This window comes from Umbelopsis ramanniana, assembly GCF_025399195.1.
Source record: "Umbelopsis ramanniana AG unplaced genomic scaffold K450scaffold_36, whole genome shotgun sequence".
NCBI classification, from domain to species: Eukaryota; Fungi; Mucoromycota; class Umbelopsidomycetes; order Umbelopsidales; family Umbelopsidaceae; genus Umbelopsis; species Umbelopsis ramanniana.
The window spans coordinates 90,369-110,118 of NW_026252122.1; the positions used below are offsets into that span (position 1 = coordinate 90,369).

General features: G+C 44.6%; 11 protein-coding genes across 11 annotated transcripts; 4 read left to right on the forward strand and 7 right to left on the reverse strand.

Moving 5' to 3' along the window:
• Positions 1-685: 685 nt before the first annotated feature.
• K450DRAFT_245881 (uncharacterized protein) lies at positions 686-1,886 on the reverse strand. Its single transcript, XM_051589818.1, has 5 exons — positions 1,859-1,886; positions 1,670-1,790; positions 1,479-1,592; positions 1,255-1,414; positions 686-1,174 (listed from the first exon to the last, which is right to left on the reverse strand). The coding sequence occupies exons 1-5, from the start codon at positions 1,869-1,871 to the stop codon at positions 881-883; spliced, it is 702 nt and encodes a 233-aa protein (XP_051443650.1). The 5' UTR covers positions 1,872-1,886; the 3' UTR covers positions 686-880.
• A 997-nt stretch (positions 1,887-2,883) lies between these two features.
• On the forward strand, positions 2,884-3,985 carry K450DRAFT_245885 (uncharacterized protein). Its single transcript, XM_051589819.1, has 2 exons — positions 2,884-3,586; positions 3,659-3,985. The coding sequence occupies exons 1-2, from the start codon at positions 3,181-3,183 to the stop codon at positions 3,907-3,909; spliced, it is 657 nt and encodes a 218-aa protein (XP_051443651.1). The 5' UTR covers positions 2,884-3,180; the 3' UTR covers positions 3,910-3,985.
• Positions 3,986-3,996: 11 nt separating this feature from the next.
• On the reverse strand, positions 3,997-5,727 carry K450DRAFT_245889 (uncharacterized protein). Its single transcript, XM_051589820.1, has 2 exons — positions 4,592-5,727; positions 3,997-4,517 (listed from the first exon to the last, which is right to left on the reverse strand). Exons 1-2 carry the CDS (start codon positions 5,553-5,555, stop codon positions 4,300-4,302), a joined length of 1,182 nt encoding a protein of 393 aa, XP_051443652.1. The 5' UTR covers positions 5,556-5,727; the 3' UTR covers positions 3,997-4,299.
• Positions 5,728-5,818: 91 nt separating this feature from the next.
• K450DRAFT_245890 (uncharacterized protein) lies at positions 5,819-6,831 on the reverse strand. The gene is made up of 5 exons (XM_051589821.1): positions 6,733-6,831; positions 6,570-6,678; positions 6,429-6,493; positions 6,330-6,353; positions 5,819-6,266 (listed from the first exon to the last, which is right to left on the reverse strand). Exons 1-5 carry the CDS (start codon positions 6,795-6,797, stop codon positions 5,963-5,965), a joined length of 567 nt encoding a protein of 188 aa, XP_051443653.1. The 5' UTR covers positions 6,798-6,831; the 3' UTR covers positions 5,819-5,962.
• Positions 6,832-6,955: 124 nt separating this feature from the next.
• Positions 6,956-8,772, reverse strand: K450DRAFT_245895 (uncharacterized protein). Its single transcript, XM_051589822.1, has 3 exons — positions 8,536-8,772; positions 8,349-8,472; positions 6,956-8,278 (listed from the first exon to the last, which is right to left on the reverse strand). Exons 1-3 carry the CDS (start codon positions 8,718-8,720, stop codon positions 7,094-7,096), a joined length of 1,494 nt encoding a protein of 497 aa, XP_051443654.1. The 5' UTR covers positions 8,721-8,772; the 3' UTR covers positions 6,956-7,093.
• Positions 8,773-9,749: 977 nt separating this feature from the next.
• K450DRAFT_245903 (uncharacterized protein) lies at positions 9,750-12,783 on the forward strand. The gene is made up of 6 exons (XM_051589823.1): positions 9,750-9,910; positions 9,987-10,019; positions 10,172-10,294; positions 10,361-11,082; positions 11,186-11,716; positions 11,826-12,783. Exons 1-6 carry the CDS (start codon positions 9,778-9,780, stop codon positions 12,525-12,527), a joined length of 2,244 nt encoding a protein of 747 aa, XP_051443655.1. The 5' UTR covers positions 9,750-9,777; the 3' UTR covers positions 12,528-12,783.
• Positions 12,784-14,162: 1,379 nt separating this feature from the next.
• K450DRAFT_245908 (uncharacterized protein) lies at positions 14,163-14,500 on the reverse strand. The gene has a single exon (XM_051589824.1). The coding sequence runs from the start codon at positions 14,437-14,439 to the stop codon at positions 14,182-14,184; it is 258 nt and encodes an 85-aa protein (XP_051443656.1). The 5' UTR covers positions 14,440-14,500; the 3' UTR covers positions 14,163-14,181.
• A 69-nt stretch (positions 14,501-14,569) lies between these two features.
• On the forward strand, positions 14,570-15,406 carry K450DRAFT_281524 (uncharacterized protein). Its single transcript, XM_051593402.1, has 2 exons — positions 14,570-14,764; positions 14,829-15,406. The coding sequence occupies exons 1-2, from the start codon at positions 14,576-14,578 to the stop codon at positions 15,042-15,044; spliced, it is 405 nt and encodes a 134-aa protein (XP_051443657.1). The 5' UTR covers positions 14,570-14,575; the 3' UTR covers positions 15,045-15,406.
• Positions 15,407-15,758: 352 nt separating this feature from the next.
• On the reverse strand, positions 15,759-16,899 carry K450DRAFT_176039 (uncharacterized protein; the record flags this gene model as incomplete). The annotated part of the gene is made up of 2 exons (XM_051584234.1): positions 15,759-16,019; positions 16,102-16,899. The coding sequence occupies 2 exons, from the start codon at positions 16,897-16,899 to the stop codon at positions 15,759-15,761; spliced, it is 1,059 nt and encodes a 352-aa protein (XP_051443658.1).
• A 490-nt stretch (positions 16,900-17,389) lies between these two features.
• On the forward strand, positions 17,390-18,761 carry K450DRAFT_245913 (uncharacterized protein). Its single transcript, XM_051589825.1, has 5 exons — positions 17,390-17,562; positions 17,632-17,712; positions 17,801-18,023; positions 18,090-18,251; positions 18,316-18,761. The coding sequence occupies exons 2-5, from the start codon at positions 17,636-17,638 to the stop codon at positions 18,673-18,675; spliced, it is 822 nt and encodes a 273-aa protein (XP_051443659.1). The 5' UTR covers positions 17,390-17,562; positions 17,632-17,635; the 3' UTR covers positions 18,676-18,761.
• On the reverse strand, positions 18,761-19,748 carry K450DRAFT_245916 (uncharacterized protein). Its single transcript, XM_051589826.1, has one exon. It carries the CDS (start codon positions 19,402-19,404, stop codon positions 18,847-18,849), a length of 558 nt encoding a protein of 185 aa, XP_051443660.1. The 5' UTR covers positions 19,405-19,748; the 3' UTR covers positions 18,761-18,846.
• Between the last annotated feature and the right edge of the window lie 2 nt (positions 19,749-19,750).

Genomic DNA, 19,750 nt, shown 5'->3' on the forward strand with positions numbered 1-19,750 from the left:
TTTTATCTTCCTGCGTCTTTTTCCTCTCGTCTGTCTCCTCTGCCCCCCTTCCTCGACAGGTCAGCTGAAAGGGTAGGGGGGCCATTGCTTTCACCATGAAGCATTTGCAATCGACTTGATCTAGTAACTCGAGTTGTGCCGTTCATCGCTTTACTCGGCTGGATTTTCACTGCTTCGATCGCATTGTATGACCGCCGTAATTTACGTGAGGGATGATGAAATTCTTGTCTAAAAAAAAAGGGGGTCCGAATGTACCGGATGTATTCATGCATCGAGGTCAAAGTGAAACTATTTTATTTTTTTGGGCCAGCGAACCAATGAACACGACATCTGGTGATCGTTGACGACTTCTCGATGAAAGACTCTGGAGAAGAGGTGAAATTGTGTGTGTATGTTTGTTAGTCAGCCCCCCCCCCCCCTTATTTTCGATGATGTATATCAAAGGGTTTTAATGATTACCGAAACGAAGAATATTTGTACGCAATGAGTTTAGTAGTATGTCTTTCATTGGGGCATGATGGGTTTCGCATATTCCTATCAATCTATCTCTTTTCCAAATGACACAATGCATGCATACAGATTTGATCAAGACCCCAATGAAAATACTCCCAACGGTTTTTTCTCTATGACCTTTAAACTCGGTTGGTGGGGATCTCGGTCAATCAGTATCTTCACCAAAGGAGTGGCTGAAAATGCAGGAGAAGACGATCGCCAGTTCATCCATAACCAAATGGAATAGCAAGAGCTAAGGTGTGATAAGGTGTGACATCCACCATTCTTTTGGCATCGATCGCTGTTTGTGTTGATAACGTGTGCAGAAAAACGACAGGCACCTACGATTAAAAAAAGTCTTTATTTCAAAATTGCTTTACAATCCATATTATTTCTTAGCGGCAGCAGCGAATCTCTCACGAGCCTTTTCGTATGCTTGTGCCAAATACTCCTCACTGGCGATAGTGGCCTTGAACGAATCTCGTTCGGTAATGCCCGCCAAGAACTCCTTAACTCGAGGGTACTTTGCAAAGTCAATAAGCTCAATCTCGTCCTTGAAGAAATGGGATACCAAGACCTTCAAGCGGTATGCGAATGGAGCGACATTCACATCAGCAATGGAATATTCCTTGCCCAAGAAGTAAGGTCCTTCTTGAGATTGCTCAAGCAACAATTCATTAATCTAGATTAGGAAGAAGTGTTACCTCAGGGTAAGGGTTCACTGTCACCACCGGGCCTCCTCACCCCGCACTACACACTTACTCTGACCAAAGCAGCATTAATATCATTATAAGCAGTTTGACGCCCTTCCTTATCCTCAAGGTTGCCGATGATCTTCCATTGCTGAGGGCTGATTTTGCTGCTCCAGTATTCGACGAAGAATCGGATTTGAGCACGCTTCAAAGCGTTGTCAGGTAGCAACCTTATAAACACGTCAATATGTCAATATTTGTCCCATTAAACCAGAACATCTACTTCATACATACTTCTTCTCCGGGAACAAGTCGTTCACAAGCTCTACAAGGACAAGGGACTCGGCAATGTTGTAATCATCCACGGTGAGAGCTGGGACCTTGGTTTCAGGGTTAACATCCTTGTACCTAATCGGGTAAAAGGGAGAGCCCGTTCAGCAACATGTTGTTGTGTAGAGGCAGGGACCTATTCTCATTGTCCTTACCAGGCAGGTTTGTTCTGGAGGTCGATTTCAACCTTTTCGTACTCTGCGCCAACTTCGTTGAGAGCAATAGCAGCTCGCTGTGCGTAAGGGCAGACAACGCTGGTGTAGAAGGTTAATTTGGCTAATCGGCATTGAACGGTTAGAAAGGGTTATGAGTGTAGTGAAAGCGTATAGTCGGGTACCACTTACGTTGGGCGACCATGATGGATGTGAGTATGGAAAATGATCGAAGGTGCTGGTTTCTCTTATATAGTCATTTTAAAACCCCATTTTGGAGTGGCGACATCGGATTTAGGAATGACGCTGTTGGTGGACTATGATTTCGAATAACCCCAACTCGCCAGAAGAGCACAGTATATCTTTTGAAAAACCCATTTGCCTAGCGGTACACGCATCTTAGAATATCAATGTCTCAATTAGCCGTCTTCAAATATGTGTTTCTATTGGAAAATGAATTGTATTGTGAATGTTTTATCGTGTTAATAATGCGAGCATTTAGCTCAATATTCAGTACGCCACAACGGAAAATTGCTTTCCGTGGTTTGTAAGAATTTACCACAGCGCTATCTTCTATGATCAAAAATTGCATTCCAAGGCATATATAGGTCAGCCAACACAGTTTTCTCGGGGCAGTCGTCTTCAAATAGATTTAAATTCACATTGAATTCGTTTCCATGATTTTTTTTTTGGAGATGAGCACATCATATTCACGAAAATAATGTCACGCGTCACCAATTTTATATGCATTGCACGAAAGTGAGCTGGACTTACTGAATTTCGCCTGCTTTCTTTTCATCATTCCATAGCAATTCGTCATGAAGTATTGTACTAAGAAGTAATTCACATTTCACATATTGCAACAGTGGCTAATAGTCGTGCTATTTCCCGCTTTTCAAGTTTAATTTGATAATTCAGCTGGGTTACCTAGCAATTGTGTTGCTGACTAAACGTCTGTATATGGCGACAGTCCCAGGAAGGACAAAGACATGCAAAACGTATAGTTGCAACATCTGACTGCGCAGCATGTACGAAAGTTGAATAATTCTTGTTGGTGTTACTGTAGCGAGTCAGTCAAGGCGAGATTTGTTCACCAAAATCGTGTTGAATAAAAAGTTGTATTGATCGACTTTTCTACAATCTGTAAAGCACTGTAGACAAATTCATGCACATCACTTGGCATTTGCCTTTGACTGACACAGTGAAAACAATAAAGGCACCAATACTTCATAATTTACATTTTATGACGTTGAAAAACCACAAATGCGACACGTAGCGCATGAGTAGAGAGGGTTGCGCAAGACGGGAACACCTACCGATTCACAGATTGGTTTATGGTGCGAATTGTAATACCCGAGATCTTGGTACCTAGTATTGAAAGGCTGGTCATAATGAAAAGATTAGGAGCTTGGTTAATAATTTTTTATTCAGTTTGTTCCATAGGAGAGTGCTTTCGTTCTCGGAGGTTTTAGCAATTTACACTCTTTCGCCTCACTCGTACCGAGACAGCAGTAATGGGGCTTTTGATCAACCGTCCACGCCCGACTACGGAGCAGGCGACTACCGCAATGGATGGAGAAACGGGTGGTGTAAATGAAAGTGCACGGAGCTCTGTCGCTGAACCTGAAGGAAATCATCTTCGCCTTTTCAATGGCAGACGCTCAGGACATCCTCACCTTAATCTTAACATAGACCACAGCGCAGGTGCGCTGCTCGCCAGTACTGATCCAGGAACCATGACCCATCCTGGCATGACCAGGAGCAGGAGTATAGGGTTATTGCAGAGCGATCGCGAATCTCGCATTCGAACTTTGTACCTAGAGAAAGAGCACTTACTTCACCGCTTGTCACTGACAAACGCCGAGTTGGAACAGCTGCTGGGTGCAGCTGCTATGCCGAGCTCTGTAATGATGGAGAGAGGTAAGGAACATTTTTCTTTGACCACGCTGAACTTGAAATGGCCAAAGTCAAACATTAAGCACTACCCATAAGCGGGCGGCTACGACACGTCAAGGATAGACTATCCAAACCCAGCGTTAGCTACACGCTACGTTCAAGTTCCACCGCACCGGAGATCGCCATTGTGGACGGAACACGAGGAACTTCAAACCACCGCGCAGAGTACTTTTCAGTCGATAGTCCATACAAGACATTCAGCTAGCACGACACCATTGACCTTATCAGAAGTATCAGCCTCCGTACTGAATGCTGCGTCTCGGTCTCCTATTATGCCACCTATATAATGCATATAATTACAGTTGCTTTCGAAAATACATCATGCTAGGCTGACGGAAATCTGTAATAACAACATAAAGATAGAGCTCCTTTAGGGGTGAATAAAAAGCCAAGGCCATGACATGTGCCCAGTTTGCTGGGATGTTTATTTCAAATCAATATTTACATTCATTCGACGACTGAAGGGTCACTGTAATATTATAAATGGGGTGTCGTCGTGAGAGAGTAGCTGCAAGCGACCATGCATTCAGATAAAAAGGAGGTGAGGGATTCCTTGTCGTGGTGGTGGTGTGATTTTAAGGATAAAATGAGGAGGAGGGCTAGTATATTACATCTTTAAATGGAGGATCTCCTGGAATTTACGGTTCATTTGGGCACTGTTCTCAACCGTTTTTGTTCTATAGCTGCTTCTTTTCTTCCACAGAAGACGGTATATCCTCAACCAAAGTCGTATTGGTTTTGCCCAAGAACGCCTTCAGTGTCGTGATCTTCCTGATCAACAGATCCTGTTCCACCAGTACTTTGAATTCCTTGAATTTGCTTTCGAATTCCATCACCGTCAGCCGAGGTTGCTCATGCGACATCCAAAACTCATTAAATGAATAAAAGAGGTAACCTGCAAATCAATAGGGTTCAGATGAATAATGTTCATGGCATAACCCACTTCCCGAAAAAAAAACCTGGGCTTACAGTAAAACTCGTTGTACATTTCTCGGGTGGATCCATATTGGAAAAGATAATATTGCAATTTTCGAGTCAAGAGAATTTGGACGGCATATTGAGTTATGTTGATACCGACAATGGCAAAGGGGTACCAGGAGACAGGATGCAAGGAACACTGAAGTGTCCTTCTCGCAGATTCTGGGTGGGTCTTGGCATAGTAGAGCAAATCATCAAGACCCTGCATACCCATTCCTCGAAAGTCCGTGGCAGGATCTGAACCTTGAAAACCAATTTGCCCCCATTGTCGAGTGATTCGACCTTCCAGAGGCGTATCCACCATCAATGTACGCCACAACTCCATCAACTTTGCTTCATGTGCCTTGTTATCCGAATCATACTTTGTATGTGTTCTCGTATTGATTTCTGCCACAAGTCGATGGGTTTCAGCAATCCGCTGGAGGCAAAATTGCAGCACTTTGGCTTCTGGGGTATCTTTGGCTCCGCCAGAAGGGAATTGTTTTTTGGAAAGGATCGCTTGGCTGACTTGATCTAGGCTGAACGTTGATAGCTCCAGCTCCCTTCGTTCTATGGCTAGCTGCTTGGAGTATAAAATGGATCTATCAATGCGGTAGAGAATATCGGCTGTGACGCCGTTCTGTACATTGTTGATAAGTTGATTCAACCCTTTGTTCACTTGCACTGTGCGGATGTGTCTCAACGGCACGCGTTCATTCACCACTTCGTCTGAGTCTTGCGAGTCTACATCAGTTTCCCAGTGCTGATCATAAACGACTCGCGCAACTGCAGATGAACAGAGCCTTGAGATTTCCGTTGAATTGGTGGCTAGTCGTAGAATCAGTTTGTATATTTTGTAGAGGGATAGAAGGATAGGAGACTGGTATATTTTGTTGATCACCAAGTACGACAGCCAATCGAGTACAGGAATAAGTCCTTCGAAAGGCAGCATGGCCATTCTGTTGAACGTGGACATAAGGTACTGTGCTCCACGTGAAAGACGCACTTGAAGTGAAATAGTGCCGGCGCTGGCTGACAATCAAAAAATTCAAAAAGTGCTGATGATTTCCCTTTCGCGGTTACATGCGAACGGTATTTCATGTGGTTGTTCTCAAAGTGTGTAATTACCCTCTCGTAATTAAGACGACGTGTCGTTTAGTTGAAAGAAGTGGGGGAGATGTTGGTATTTCTTTGACTAAGCACTGTTCCAACCTTGCACAATGCCATACTTAAATAATAGCCTTCTTTCGCTCCGTTTCCTTCGATATCATCTTATTTTTTTTTCACGCTCGTTTCTTTAGAATACTACCATACGTCGAGGTCAGATTAACAAGGTGGAGTCATAATTGAGTTTTTATCAAAGTACGATTTTTCTCGGCCCCTTCACATCTTTTGAAGCAACGCAGCTATCAGTTCATCAAATGTGTGATCATCAATGCAATGGCCACGATTGCTTATTTCGTGGTATTCGGGTTTCAGTTGTTCAGCAACATATCTTTGTTCCGCTATGGGTACAAATTCGTCATTGGGTGAAGCATATTGAATGATAAAGGTGCAGTTGTCACGAATGGCTGCATAATTAAATGGCTGGCGAAAGTACTCTGCCTCCACTTCATCCGGGTCTCCCAGATCGGTGTGGTACGCACCGACAAGAACAATCCCTTTCACCTGATGCTTTTCCGCGTACCTGCATAGTCTGTGTTGGTGACAAAATTATGAAGTATTGTTCATTGAGTATGGACTCACGTACCGTAATGCTGCGATGGCACCAGTGCTAGTACAACAGAAAGTGATACAGATTAGCCGATTTGTTCTTGCATCCAACTTTCTTATGGTAACGAAACTGTACCTGTGCCCGATAATAACATCGTTCACGCCGACCTGCAGCTCGTTGCGCAGAAATGGTATCCATACCTGGATCGACGATGGATTAGAATGAAACCTAACCTGCTCGTTTTTCTCACACCAAGGGTGGTCGTTCCTATCTTACCGACTCCCTTCCTATATACCAATCCGGGAACTGGCGCAATACCACCTGCGAGAACACAGGTTCCCCGTCCTTGGTCGCTTCTCGCAAACCGTCCGCCACTGCTGGATACCTATACTGGACGTCAGCTACAGAGTTGACCAATGGATAATCGACTCTGTCTTACCATATCTCCCGCTCGGGATATTCAGTGTGATTCCCTGGAGCCATGATGCACCTTCCTTTTGCCATGGTGGAATGAGATCGCGTATTAGCGCAGGCGGACAGTTGGCTTCGAGTCAATAAAATTTCTGAAGGATCTTTCACCTGACCTCCAGTGATTCATTATGCAGGTTGTCTATAACAATATCACTGCAAACATAACGAGACACAACGCACTATCCAATAGCTAAGCAGCACAGCCAAACGGTTTAATTCGCACATTTACAGCAAAATATATATATATGTAAAAAAAAAAAAATCAATCACAAGTCTAGCCGTTTCCTTTGAACGAAAAAGGATAAAGTGAAAATCATAGGCTTTTACGATCAAGAAGTAGTGGTGTCCTTGTAACAAACGGCGTTCCAAAGCAGTAGATTCTCAACACTAACAAGCTGACGATGGGCATAGTTATTGTTGGAGGCTTGTAGACATGTGTAGTCTGCAACGCCTAATTTTGCCACATCCCAAAACACGATATTGGGCAAGTCTTGCAATTCATCCTTGATCAATTCAGCAAACAGTTGACTGCGTCCAGCGCTCCAGCCAGTTCCTTGCAACACCGCACCTGCGAATTGTCGAGGTGTTCGAATGACGATACGTTGCGTTGGATAAGCTTCCTTCAGCGCCTTGGCGAAAGGGATAAGGGCGTCTTTGAAAGCTTGTGGCTCAACATGAAGGGACGCAATATCAAGATTACCAAGTGAGAAGATCACCAGATCAGCTTGAGGTAGTTTTTCTGTCGATTCTGCAAAACGAGTAGTCCAATCTGATCCAGTGATAGTGCCGGCTTGCAAGATATGTAATTGGGTATCAACTTGCCAAGAGCTGTTAAAGTGAACAGGGACTAGGGGATCTTGCATCCAGTTAAACGTGTCAAAGGCTTCTCCATCATCATTGCAAATGCATTCGCCTTTTTCTGCGTCGCACCATCTATCGGCTGTAGCAATAGATTTGAGGTTACGTCGAACATGACCGTCTCCCCATACATGAACGGTCTTCTTATCAAGGCAGCGGGTTCCCTGGCCAATGCTGGTATATTCCAGACGACACCAATCCGGCACAAATAGATAATCATGTAAAGCATGATCTTCTTGGATTTCATCAAACATGCCATAAAAATCAAATGGATAGAGGGTTTGATATTTCGTCTTTTTGATCCATCTTCCGTTCAATGACTCGGGGTTCGCAGGATTACAGGTAGGTAACTTTGTAACGTTGAAATCGGGAGCGGTGACATGAACACGGTTTGAGGATTCAAAATTGATGGGTTTATATGGATGGCGAGATGGTTGTAACCAAAAGTGAGATCGATGTTCGACCGTATGCTTGAGGTGGTATATATCAGGATGGGGGAAGTAAGCTGATCCATAGTATAAATTATTAGCTCTGTAATGTTGCTTCAGCTCGATAGGATATCGGATGGTGGTGCTAATAGCGTAGGTAAGGATGCTGTCAGGGGGGCTGAGATTAGAAGATACAAAGTGAGGGGTCAAGGCAGGTGTTAGAGGTAACTAGAAATTGAATGGGCTTGGTTTAGTATTAAGACCGATGGGTGCGCGCCATGTCCCCCTCATTGCTTACCAAAACAACCACACAAACAGAATCCCCAGCAGATATATCGAGCTCTGGTAACGTCAGCGAGCCATCCCTAGCTACTATGAAAGATTTGTACGATGCACCATCCCATACTGCCCTATCGTCTCGTCTAATCGCCAGTATGAGTGTCTGATGCATTATTATCATATACAGGCTGTTTATGGTCACTTACATGGAATCAAAGTTCACCCCATCGCAAGCAGATCGGAAGCTGATTTCGTCAGATGACAAGAGAGAGTTGGATTGATTCAAACTGGGAGGAGTGGTTGACCGCTTAGATAAGAAATATATGGATAGAATTAGGGTGATGGAAATGAGAGCCAGAGCTCGCGTGAGCGATCCTCTGGCCGCCAACATAGTACTTGTGGATATCAGGGAGTAAAACGGGAACAAGCTCTGCTGCTCTATCGATCCACACCATTTTTTCCAAGACAGCACTAAAAGCTTATCTGTCAAGTCAGAGTCACGTGCACGAATCAAGAACCACCCAATTTTTAGGGCCATCCATTCGGCTGTGTGTAACATTACATTTTTTCACCTTCAGTCGAAGCGGATATTGCACGTTTTTTATTGCAACCTTTGGGGAAATTTTACCCGCTGCAGCGACGGCATCCAAAGGTAAATCACAGTGGGGTAAAGTTGCAATATAATAGATAGATTGTAGTTGTAGCAAGAGAATGTCCAAGTTGCTGGCATTAAGGATATACTCTATAATCAATGTCCGAATGTATAGTGAACGAAATAAATATTCGACGGATGAACATAGCACCGATTGAGGACCAAGATAAAATGAAGCAATACAGATGCGTTCACATCGTTGGATGGTCGTTGTCCAAACTTGTTATTGATTTGAATGAACACACCAGCATGTAAGCGTCAATACAACAACACAACCTTTATAAGTATCAATTAAACCACTGGTAGATCAAAAGTATCGCTGCTGTTATTTTTCAGTATAATTTTGTTCTTTTATCATATCTATTTATTAGTACACGGGCATGCCTCAGGTTGATGATATCCCACTAATTTCATATCAACATCGCAAGCTTTCGTTTGGCAAAGATTTGGCTTAGGGTAGGTGCAGTGTAAAAATAGCAGGTAATAAAGAAGAGTTATGTGACCGCCAACCAAAGTGCTTTTAGTATGAATTTACCATAGATCGAGGGAGTCTCTTTCTTGACTGTACCCTTCAATGTCCTCTACCTTCTTTCTGCTGTATGGCTCATCAGCCATGGCTTCAAGCAAAGAGTGATTTCATGAGGCTGGGGATGGGTTCAATGAAGCTGTGCAACAGCAATGATTTAAAAATAGGCAGGCTGGCGGGATTCAAAGTCCGAGTAGCAGGACTCAATATCAATTTGGTCAAGGTTTTCGCCTCTCTTTTTCATACTCTCTCCATCTTGTTATTAGGCAAATGAAGTTTGGCACGTCAAAGTTGCTCATCTCGGCAGCTGTTGCAATTGCCTTTCCCTCCTTGTCAAATGCTTCTCCCTTCTTTTCACATTTGAATGACGCATCTACTGACGACTTGTCTCAGAAATGCTCAGGTACTTTACCAGTTCCCGGTCTCATGTCCCCAGCCATTTATCCAACCACCGCCATTAACAACCTATCTTCCTCTAGATTTCCAAATCACGTCGCCTTCGTCCACTGCAGGTATATAGCACTACGAATTTTATATGTCTATTACGCGTTGGAGAAAGCGATGGTTTTTTTTTAGGGTGTTTGTTTTCGATCCCTAATGCGCAGCTCCTTCGCTTCGCCACACTTGAGCCCGTTACGCTAACCGCCCGTCATTTATTATCTAGCCGTCGACTGGACACCGGGAAGCTTGCAAACGATCTCTTGGGAAGCACCCTCCTCCTATTCCTCTGTGTCCATTGCTCTCCTTGACTCTAATAACCAAACCATCTCGGACTTTGGAACTTATGGTAATGAAATTTTTTGCCAATCATAAATCCTGTGCACTCTGTCCCTTGCTAAAATTGGAAATCTAGATGCCTCTCAGGGTAATACAGGCCAGAAAGAAATTTCTCTTCAAGGTCATCCCAGTGGTCTTTATCACTTGAAGTTCACTGCCTTGAAAGCAGATGGCGAGTGTGAAATCGACTCCAATCCCATTCAAATCTCTGCTAGCAACAGTGCTCCCAGCACCAACGATTTGGACGATATCTTCAGTAAATTAGATGGAAACCAGAATACAAACGATTCACCCACTACGCCTCCCTCCAACCAAGAGTTGGACGATATCTTCAACGACCTATACAACCACGGCAACGACGAAGGTTGGCACGTCGATGAAGATGATATTGAAGACAACGACGTTCCTTCCACCGTCTCTGGTTGGCACTCAAATGAAGACGATGTCGAAGAGATTGATTTCTCTGGCTGGCACTCAAATGAGGACGATGTTGAAGAAAATGAAACACCTGCCTTCGGCCACAGTGACGCCATTACAGATCTTGTGAATGACGTTGAAAACAGTGATCTCACCGGCTGGCACTCAAACGAAGACGATGTCGAAGAGAATGAACCCTCAGGCTGGCACTCAGACGATGCTGAAGAGAATGGAACACCTACCTTCGGTCACAGCGACGCCATTTCAGATCTTGTCAATGATATTGAGAACAACGATGTCTCTGGATGGCACACCAACGAAGATGATGTTGAAAACGATACTAACAGCGGTGAACCTCAAACCTTTGAAGAATTGATTGAGGTAAGACATGGCAAGAAAAAATACTTTTTTTTTTTCCGCTTTTCGTGCATAGACGCTTGCATCAACTTGAAGCTAATCAAATGCCGTTACCTCTTCATTATAGTCACTTGACCAGCCTTATGAGCAATACTTGGACAACAATAGCGCTACTGAAAATCAACCTCTGACCACGCACAAGAATGATGCCGATGTTGGTGGTGACGACTGGACAACCGAAGATGATGACAACAGCGGTGACAGCGATATTTCTTCACAACTCGATGAAATCTTCAGCAAACTCGCCGGCAATGAGCAACCTACCACCGCCGACGACGTTCATACTGATCTTCACTGGAACTCTGAAGATGATACATACTTTACTGACGAGTACAACGGCGTTCCCTCCGTTGAGGACACCAGTGACCATAGTGATGCTGGTTGGCATGAAGATGATGTCGAAACCCCCACCACCGATATTCACAGCGACGATGATGCTCACTCCAAGTGGGTCGGCGATGGCACCGCCAATGCTGACCATAACGATGAAACTCCCAGCACATGGTTCACAGAAGATCACTCCGATGAGGTTCCTTCCACTGGCGAAAACGATGCTACTCCCAACAAGTGGTTCACTGATGTTCACAATGACGAAGTGGTCCCTCCTATCGTTGACGATGTTCCCGGTGTCCACGCTGATGAAGTTGAAATTCCTAGTGCCGATGATGGTAACAGCAAGTGGTTTACTGATGTCCACAATGACGAAGTGGTCCCTCCTATCATTGATGACGTTCCCGGTATCCACGCTGATGAAGTTGAAATTCCTGGTGCCGATGCTGATAACAGCAAGTGGTTTACTGATGTCCACAATGACGAAGTTGTTCCTCCTATCACGGATGACGTTCCTGGTGTCCACGCTGATGAAGTTGAAGTTCCTGGCTTCCATGCTGATGACGATAACAGCAAGTGGTTCACCGACGATGTCCACAATGATGAAGTTCCTGGCTTCCATGCCGATGACGATAACAGCAAGTGGTTCACCGATGATGTCCACAACGATGAAGTTGAAGTTCCTGGTGCCGCTGACGATAACAGCAAGTGGTTCACTGATGCCCACAATGACGAAGTGGTCCCTCCTGTTGTCGATGATGTTCCTGGTATCCATGCCGACGATATTGAAGTTAACAACTGGTTCACCGATGTCCACAATGACGAAGTCGGTACTCCTGACACTGAAGTTCATGCTAATGATGATAGCAGCAAGTGGTTCACCGATGTCCACAATGATGAAGTCGTTCCTCCTGTCACGGGTGAAATTCCTGGTGTTCATGCTGATGATGCCAAGTGGTTCACTGATGAACGTGTTGATGACGAAGTCCCACAAGCGCACGGTAACGATGCTGAGAGGTGGTTTTCAAACTAAGCATGTAACCCATCATAGAGCGCTCGTCACCGCATATCCTCACTAAACGGTTTCAGGTCCTTTCCCTTTTATAAAACGACGACATACCCATCATTGAACCTTTTGTATTTCTTGCTTACGGCAAGGTTTGACACATTCTGTTGTACTTTTCAACTCCCCCTCTGCTCTACCATATCTTTTTTCTTACAAAGAAAAAAAAAAGAAACCTATTTCTTCTCTTCTTTCTTAAGAATGCCCTATCACTTGTTTGATTTTTGTATCAATAAATGTCTTGACAGGCTTTTGGCTCTGTTCAAAAAAAAAAAGGACGAAAATTCGGGTAGCTTTGATTTGGTCATTACAACGTATGAAGGTGGTACGGACGAAGTAGTGTCTGTCTGTAAAAGTGTTGATCTGGTTCGACCGTTGTGGCACAAACATGTCTACATCATCTTGGCAAGGCTCGAACCTGGCCCATGAAGTTGCGCTATATCCTCACATACTATCGAGGTATACCTGCCTGGCCCTCGCCTCTTTTTCCATTCGCCACCCCGATGTGTGTGCTACTTACACCACACCACCACTGAATGGGGTGGAGTGGAGTGGAGTGGAGAGCAAAGTGGCTGTGGCTGATCGTAGCGTACGGGTAGAACGCATTGCCGTTAACGGTTCGGCCTACGGATATCCCAATAAGGCGTGAACGGCGGTTTCGGGTTTGTAACCGAGTATGCGTTAGCGTGATGTGGTGTATATTTTTTTCTTTGTAAGACGTAAATGCTCGGCTCCAACCACTTTATACTCAAGCAATGCCAAATCAAACATCAACGACATTCAACTACGCAAAAGGGAATACCGCTATCTTTTGACCAGGGCCCCAGTCAATGAAAATCGTTTTTATGAAAAATGACTATGTCAATATGTCAAACGTCCATCCGTTTAGTAATTTGTGGCCGAACATCTTTGTTGAACAGTAGTAAAAATTTTCTTTGCTTTATTGATATTAAGTCGGCGACATGAATGGAGAGAGCGGTTGTTTTTTTTTTTTTTGACATCAGTGCGGAAATTTCTTCTGCTTACATCGTCTTGTCGTCGACTCTCGTCCGGCTCAGCCAAAAAAGTACAATGACTTCCCGTTTTCTTCGTTTCGCAAAATTGTACGACAGGCCATGGCATGAGATCCCTGGTGAAGTCGGGTTCTTTCCATTTTAATGGTCAAGCGAATGGATGGAGTATGAAAATAAGGACAATCTTCTTCCGAATTATACACCTCTTTGCTGAGTCACGTACGCGAAATCGGCTGTCGCCCCTCAAGATTGCCAAGTTCAAGGAAACGTTGGTTGAGATATTGCCAAATGAAGTGGGCCTGCCTGCCCCTGACTCGGCTTAGGGTAAGCGAGGAGGCGGGCCACCAATCTCCTGGCCCTTGGAAATCCATTGCCATGCACACTGCAGGGACCGAGCATTTCATCGTATTTCACAGACATCTTGTCTTTAGTCATGATAGATAAAAAGTAAATTGACGTCAGGTCAGTTCGTACGGTTTTTCCTCTTCAATAAAATAAAAGGCACGGCCATGCATGCATTTGGTTAAGTGCCTAGGTCATGTGAGAGCGACCTCAGGTAAAGAGAGTTATAGTGGTGGCGGTCCACGACTTTTAACTTTTCTGGCCCCTGCGCGCTCTCGAACGAAGCGGTGTGACAAGGTCATTCCGACATCTCATCTATCTCAGCCTTCCAAAAGCTAATGAGCACCGAGGCTCTTTTGCTGAGACCCATGGAGTGCTTGACTCAAGCGACATGGATGAAAACGAACGAATAGCTATTGACCGCCACAAACATGAGTCCGTACACGTTTTTGATTGCCCAAAAGTTATATGCAAGAATCGCCCATCAACAATGCAAAAAATACTGATTTGAGCCTCATTGCCGGAAATGAAAAAGAGCAACCGAAAGCAAAAAAAAAAAAAAAAATTGGACATCAGCACACTTCCAAGGCCGTTGAGATGCCATGCCCCGCGTACAAAATTCTGATCAGTGTCCATCCCCATGCTCAAAAAAAAAAACCTATATAACAAGCTCATCGGTCCTTCTTCCTTTTCATTCAGCACTCACACAATGAACCGCATTGCTTTCCTTGCAGCTCTTTTGATCTTCACCATCATGGCTATTGCCGCACCGGTTCAAAAGCGTAGAACCACCTATTCTGGTCGTGGTACCTGGTTCACTCCTTCCGATCCTAAGCAAGGCGGCGACATGGGTGCTTGTGGTGGCCATTTGGCAGATGATGCTATGATCATCGCTTTGGTAAGTTGAAATACAAGTAGCATGAATCGCTTGAGCCTTCTCCTAATTGACATTTGTACATCAGAACTTAAACCAGTACGGTAATCAAAACAAGAAGAGCAAGTACTGTGGCAAATATGTGACCATCACCGGTCCCCATGGCACTGCTAAAGCCAAGGTCGCCGATTGCTGTGCTTCATGTCCCAGCAAAGGCCAAATCGACATGACTCAGGCACTCTTTAACAAAGTCGTTGGAAAATCCTCCATTGGCGTAGGTACTGTCCACTGGTACTTTGACTAAGAAAGTGCTTGGATGGCTGTGCCATCCCTCACTGTGCACAACAGTCAATCTTTTAAGACGTCTCGGTTTTGCTGGCTCCTATCTCTCTGAGAGAGATTTTCAAACAAGACACGGTGCATTTGGCTTACTAGCTGGCTAATCTGGATAGTTCACCCACCCAAAAAAAAAAATTAAAAACATCTCAAGGAAAAAGATAAAGCTAGCCTCAATTTTTGCCGTTACTTGACTTGATCGTTCCATTCACTTCTATAACATATCGCCCTTGGTGTCCATTCCTTTTCCAAATGTAATATTATCTTATCCCCATTTTCTGTTCATACCATTTCACACAATACAGACCTCCTCTTTGCATCATTTGACATATTGTGGTAAACCGTACCTCGCGCGCAGAGGGATGGGTTTTCTGCTGTTTTTGGAGGATTGCCCCAATGATCCATACTACTGTTTCCAATCGCATGTGCCGATGAGTACCTTTTCAAGCAAATGTCATGTCAATCGCATGCATCGCCCAAATTATTATTTGGTTACACATCAGCCTGTTTGAGTAGCGGGTGCTAATGATGACATATGGGTGTTGATGCCCCAGACCAGGAACCTCATCGTCCTTTGAACAAGGTAGAGCGGTGCTATGCTGCGCTGTAACGATTTTTATTTTTCTATGTTTGTTAGATTACTACTTTTATTTTAATGAGCCCTTAAATGTCTCTCCTCTATCTAAAAGCGACGCTTGCTGGAACGTCGGGCCATAGCAGCAGCTTGCTGTCGTTCACGAACAATGCGCTCCTTCTCCGTCTTCTGATATGAAGCAGTCTGTTCCTTAAAAGTTTGTACGAAACCCTTGCTGTTCTTCTGCAGCTCGGCTGCAGGCTTAACGAGCTGTGGAATATTGAGTGCACTTCGGACAGTTGGTGCCTTGAGCGCCAAAAACTGGCCCAAACTGAACATATTGTTGGTCACCCAGTATACGAAAACGGACTGCAATAGCAAAAAAAAAATTTTTTTTTTGTGAGTCAAAAATTTCATGGTAAGGAAAGTTCATATAGCACGGAGGACTTACACTGGGCATCCAAGCAGTGAATGGAATCATCAACACAGTCATACCACGGAAGAAATTCTTCATACCAGCAGCTTGTGGGTTGGCTGCTCCAGTCTCACTACCAGTTTCCAAGATGGCAAGCATACCAGCGGATGAAAGCACGGGAAGAATGTAATAAGGGTCCTTGACGGACAAATCCGTGAACCAAGCTAAACCACCATCCAGGAATCCCGGAACAGGTAACTCAGCCATAGCTCGGAGAGCCATGAAGAAAGAAATCATGACAGGAGCTTGAACAACAGGAAGCAAAAGTGACTTTGCAGGGTGACATCCATTATCTTTAAACAATTGTTGAGCTTGTTGTGAATATTTGGCAATGGCCATTTGGTCTCCTGCTTTCTTGGCCTCGCTGACGTTATTCATAATCCTTTGCAAATCCGGGTTGATATTGGATACACGAGCATTGTTGCGTTGGACCTTAATGTTGAGTGGTATCATACAAACACGAATAGCCACAGTGGCAGCAGCAATAGCAGCCCACCAGGGAAGTCCCGTGCTGACATGAATAGCCTCCAATGCTGCCTCCAACGCGCCTACAGGTGTATAGTTGCACAGTCCCATAGCCTTAAAATCTCCAATCTGTGCTGCTGCTGCTGTAATCGCCTCGCTGGTAGGGGCGTTAGATACAACCTCGGCCACATTGGCGGTGACATCGGGAGAAGTGACAGGTGTGGCGGCGGACGAATCGATGGTAACAGGCGCGCTTGCAGTCTGTTCGGTAGGGGTGGTATAGAAGCGAATTGAGCTTTGATGGATCATGTGGACACCGAGTGCTGGAAGTACGGTACGCTTTGAGACGTTGCTCATATTGTCTCTTAACATCCATTGTTGTCTGCCGGTCATCAAAGTTGACATCTAATATGAGAGCTTTTTAGCCAAAAAAACAAACATCCACTTGGGTTCCGATATCATCCAGGTGACTGGAGACTTTGACCAAGGCTATAACTGCTTCATTGTAATTACCTGTCTGGCCCTGATAGGTGTAACCAGGTCAGAATGGAAAGGCATTCGACTGCTAGAGAAGAAGACGGTTTAGTGTTATGCAATTGGAAGCGTTCATTCCTCACATCAGCACTTCAGAATAGGTTCTTACTTTTGGCGCAAAGCTGCGCGAGCGGTAGCAGCCAGCATGTTGAGAATGGAATGGAAAGGTGCTGTGAATCTGGTCGAGGAAGTTGATGGTAGTTTTTTGAAATTTTGCCAGTCACATAAACCCAGGCACACTCGCCAGCCACCGGTTGTTGAGACAAGCGACTGTACAACTCCAATTCAATCAGAAAATGTCCACCATGCTAGCCAGGCGCTGCTTGGAAGCAGCTAGATTCTCTTCAAAGTCCATCCATGCTACCATTAGACAGCAAACCAGAAATGCTGAAGTGGTCTCGGGATTTTCTCCCATGATTTTCTCCCGCAATGGTCAAGGTAACATTCACTAGTCACCTACATTCCCTCCATAGCCACCCTTATTTACACTACTATAGCCTCTCTTAGAAGTATGGCCACTGAGGCAACAAAGAAGACCATCGACTACGACTCCAAATATGCTAACAAGCTGAAGGAAATCGCTGAAAAGTATGTGTTTCATACCGCTGGCTGGCTGACACGAAACCTGACAATTTACTCAGCATACTGATGTTCTCGAATGTTTATTGATATTTAGGAAGGGAGCCAACACCGTTCAAGATCTCAAAGCCCAGATGAAGGCAGAGGCTGATCGAGTCCGCATTCAGAGAAACAAGGCTGCCGAGAAGGCTTCCAAGGAGAAAGCTGAGCGATTGAAAGCTGAAGCTGCTGTTAAGGCCACTGCTCCATCTGCCACCTCCAAGCGCTCTCCAAGTCAAGTGGCTGCTGCTGCCAGTACGCCATATGATTCTTCAGCTCCCGTGAGTATATTTAACCCTGTCTGATATTTTGTTGAGTGTCATACTAAATGCCTACGTTTTGGTCAGTCACTTGATAAAATCGTCAAGCTGGAACTGCTCGAGAAAGAAAATGCTGAGACCATTCACAAGATTTGGACAGAATACCATGCTGACAAAGACTGCATCACTGCTAGTATTCCAGCACACGTTTATGGTACCTTGTACCAGAACAGCTTAAAGTTCCCCATGGTAAGTGTACTTTTTTATATTCTATCTACATCGTCTGTCGGCAGGACTGACGTTCCTATTGTAGTTCATTGTACCAGTCCCTCGTGACGAAGGTGTGGAATTCTTTTTGCTTCAGTTCATTTACCACCAAGCCATGTTCACTTCTTTGCTCGAGTTCAAGACTAAAGGCGAAGAAGCTCGTCCCTATCTCACCATCACCCATTTCCCTGAACTCATTAGCTCCAAGGATATTGTTCTCATGAAGGGTGAAATCACCGATACCAAGTTGTTGAGTCCTGCTAATGCTCAGTACCTTGCTTTTGCTCTCCAGCAATTCTATGTCACTGGAGGCGAGAGCAAGAGAAAGCTACTTGAGATATTCCACAGCAAACCTCAAGAGTTTGACTACAACCAGGTGATCAAGGAGATGGAAACGGTTATTTAAAAGCTGGAGAGTCTTATTTATTTAGATAGACTGGACAGCAATTTCACATTGTAAAATAGAATGGCTTGAAGCATAAAAAGTAGAGGGCAGGTTAGCACGAAACAAAAATTAAAAACAATAAATAAAAAAGAAATGTTTATAGCAGAATGACAGGAGGTGTGGCGCCACCCTTCAAATAATGGCACAGCATGAATCTCGGTAGCATAATGCACCGAAGCCCGGACACACGCGAATGCAAAGTGTGATCAACGTGGTCATGACACCAGCGACAATAGTGCCGATGGACGCCAGCAAATATGTCTTTGCCTGCGCTGCTTGAGGGTTACATTGCGAATCACAGCTTTTCAGATCGCAATCATCCAGCGTACGAGGGTACTGGCTGTAACAGGACTGCAGGCACTGAGAAGGGCAGTTGTCTGCGGAAGACAAGATAGACGATGCGTGCAAGTGGCAGTATACACCAATAGCGAACAGTATGATGATAAACAGCCACATCACACAATCGCACACACCGCATGATGAACGCTTAGAGTATGAACCAGCATACTGTTCTCGACGACGTTGCGCTTTGGTTACGGAAGGAGAGGGCGATCGACTGTATCCATGTTCAGTCTTACGGTGAAAGTCGTGAGCCATGTTGGGAGAGGGATCATAGTAGGAGCCGGGCAAAAGCGAGTGGGCAGACTGGCCACTGTGTAAAGTTGAAAGCTGATGATATCCCTTTTCCATGAAGCTGGGATGAAGTGAGCCTGGCAAAAAGGAAAGGATGGGAGCGAGCTAGAGGGACTCGGATCTACGATATCAAATTTCTGTTGTACAAATTGATTTGCTCCGCATCCTCCAACTGCAAATTAAACCCATTATGGTTAATTTCGGCCATGGCCATTATTATCGTGCTATGCAATGAGTTATTATGTACCGTATAGCTTTAGCACACGCCTATTTTCAGGCACATACACATGCCGTCAGTATTGATATTAGGTATGAAAGATGTAAAACGGCACAGTCGGCTAAGGATGAGGGGCCAATCGAGACAAGTGTTAAAATGAATTAAATAGCTATTTCGGTTTTACTA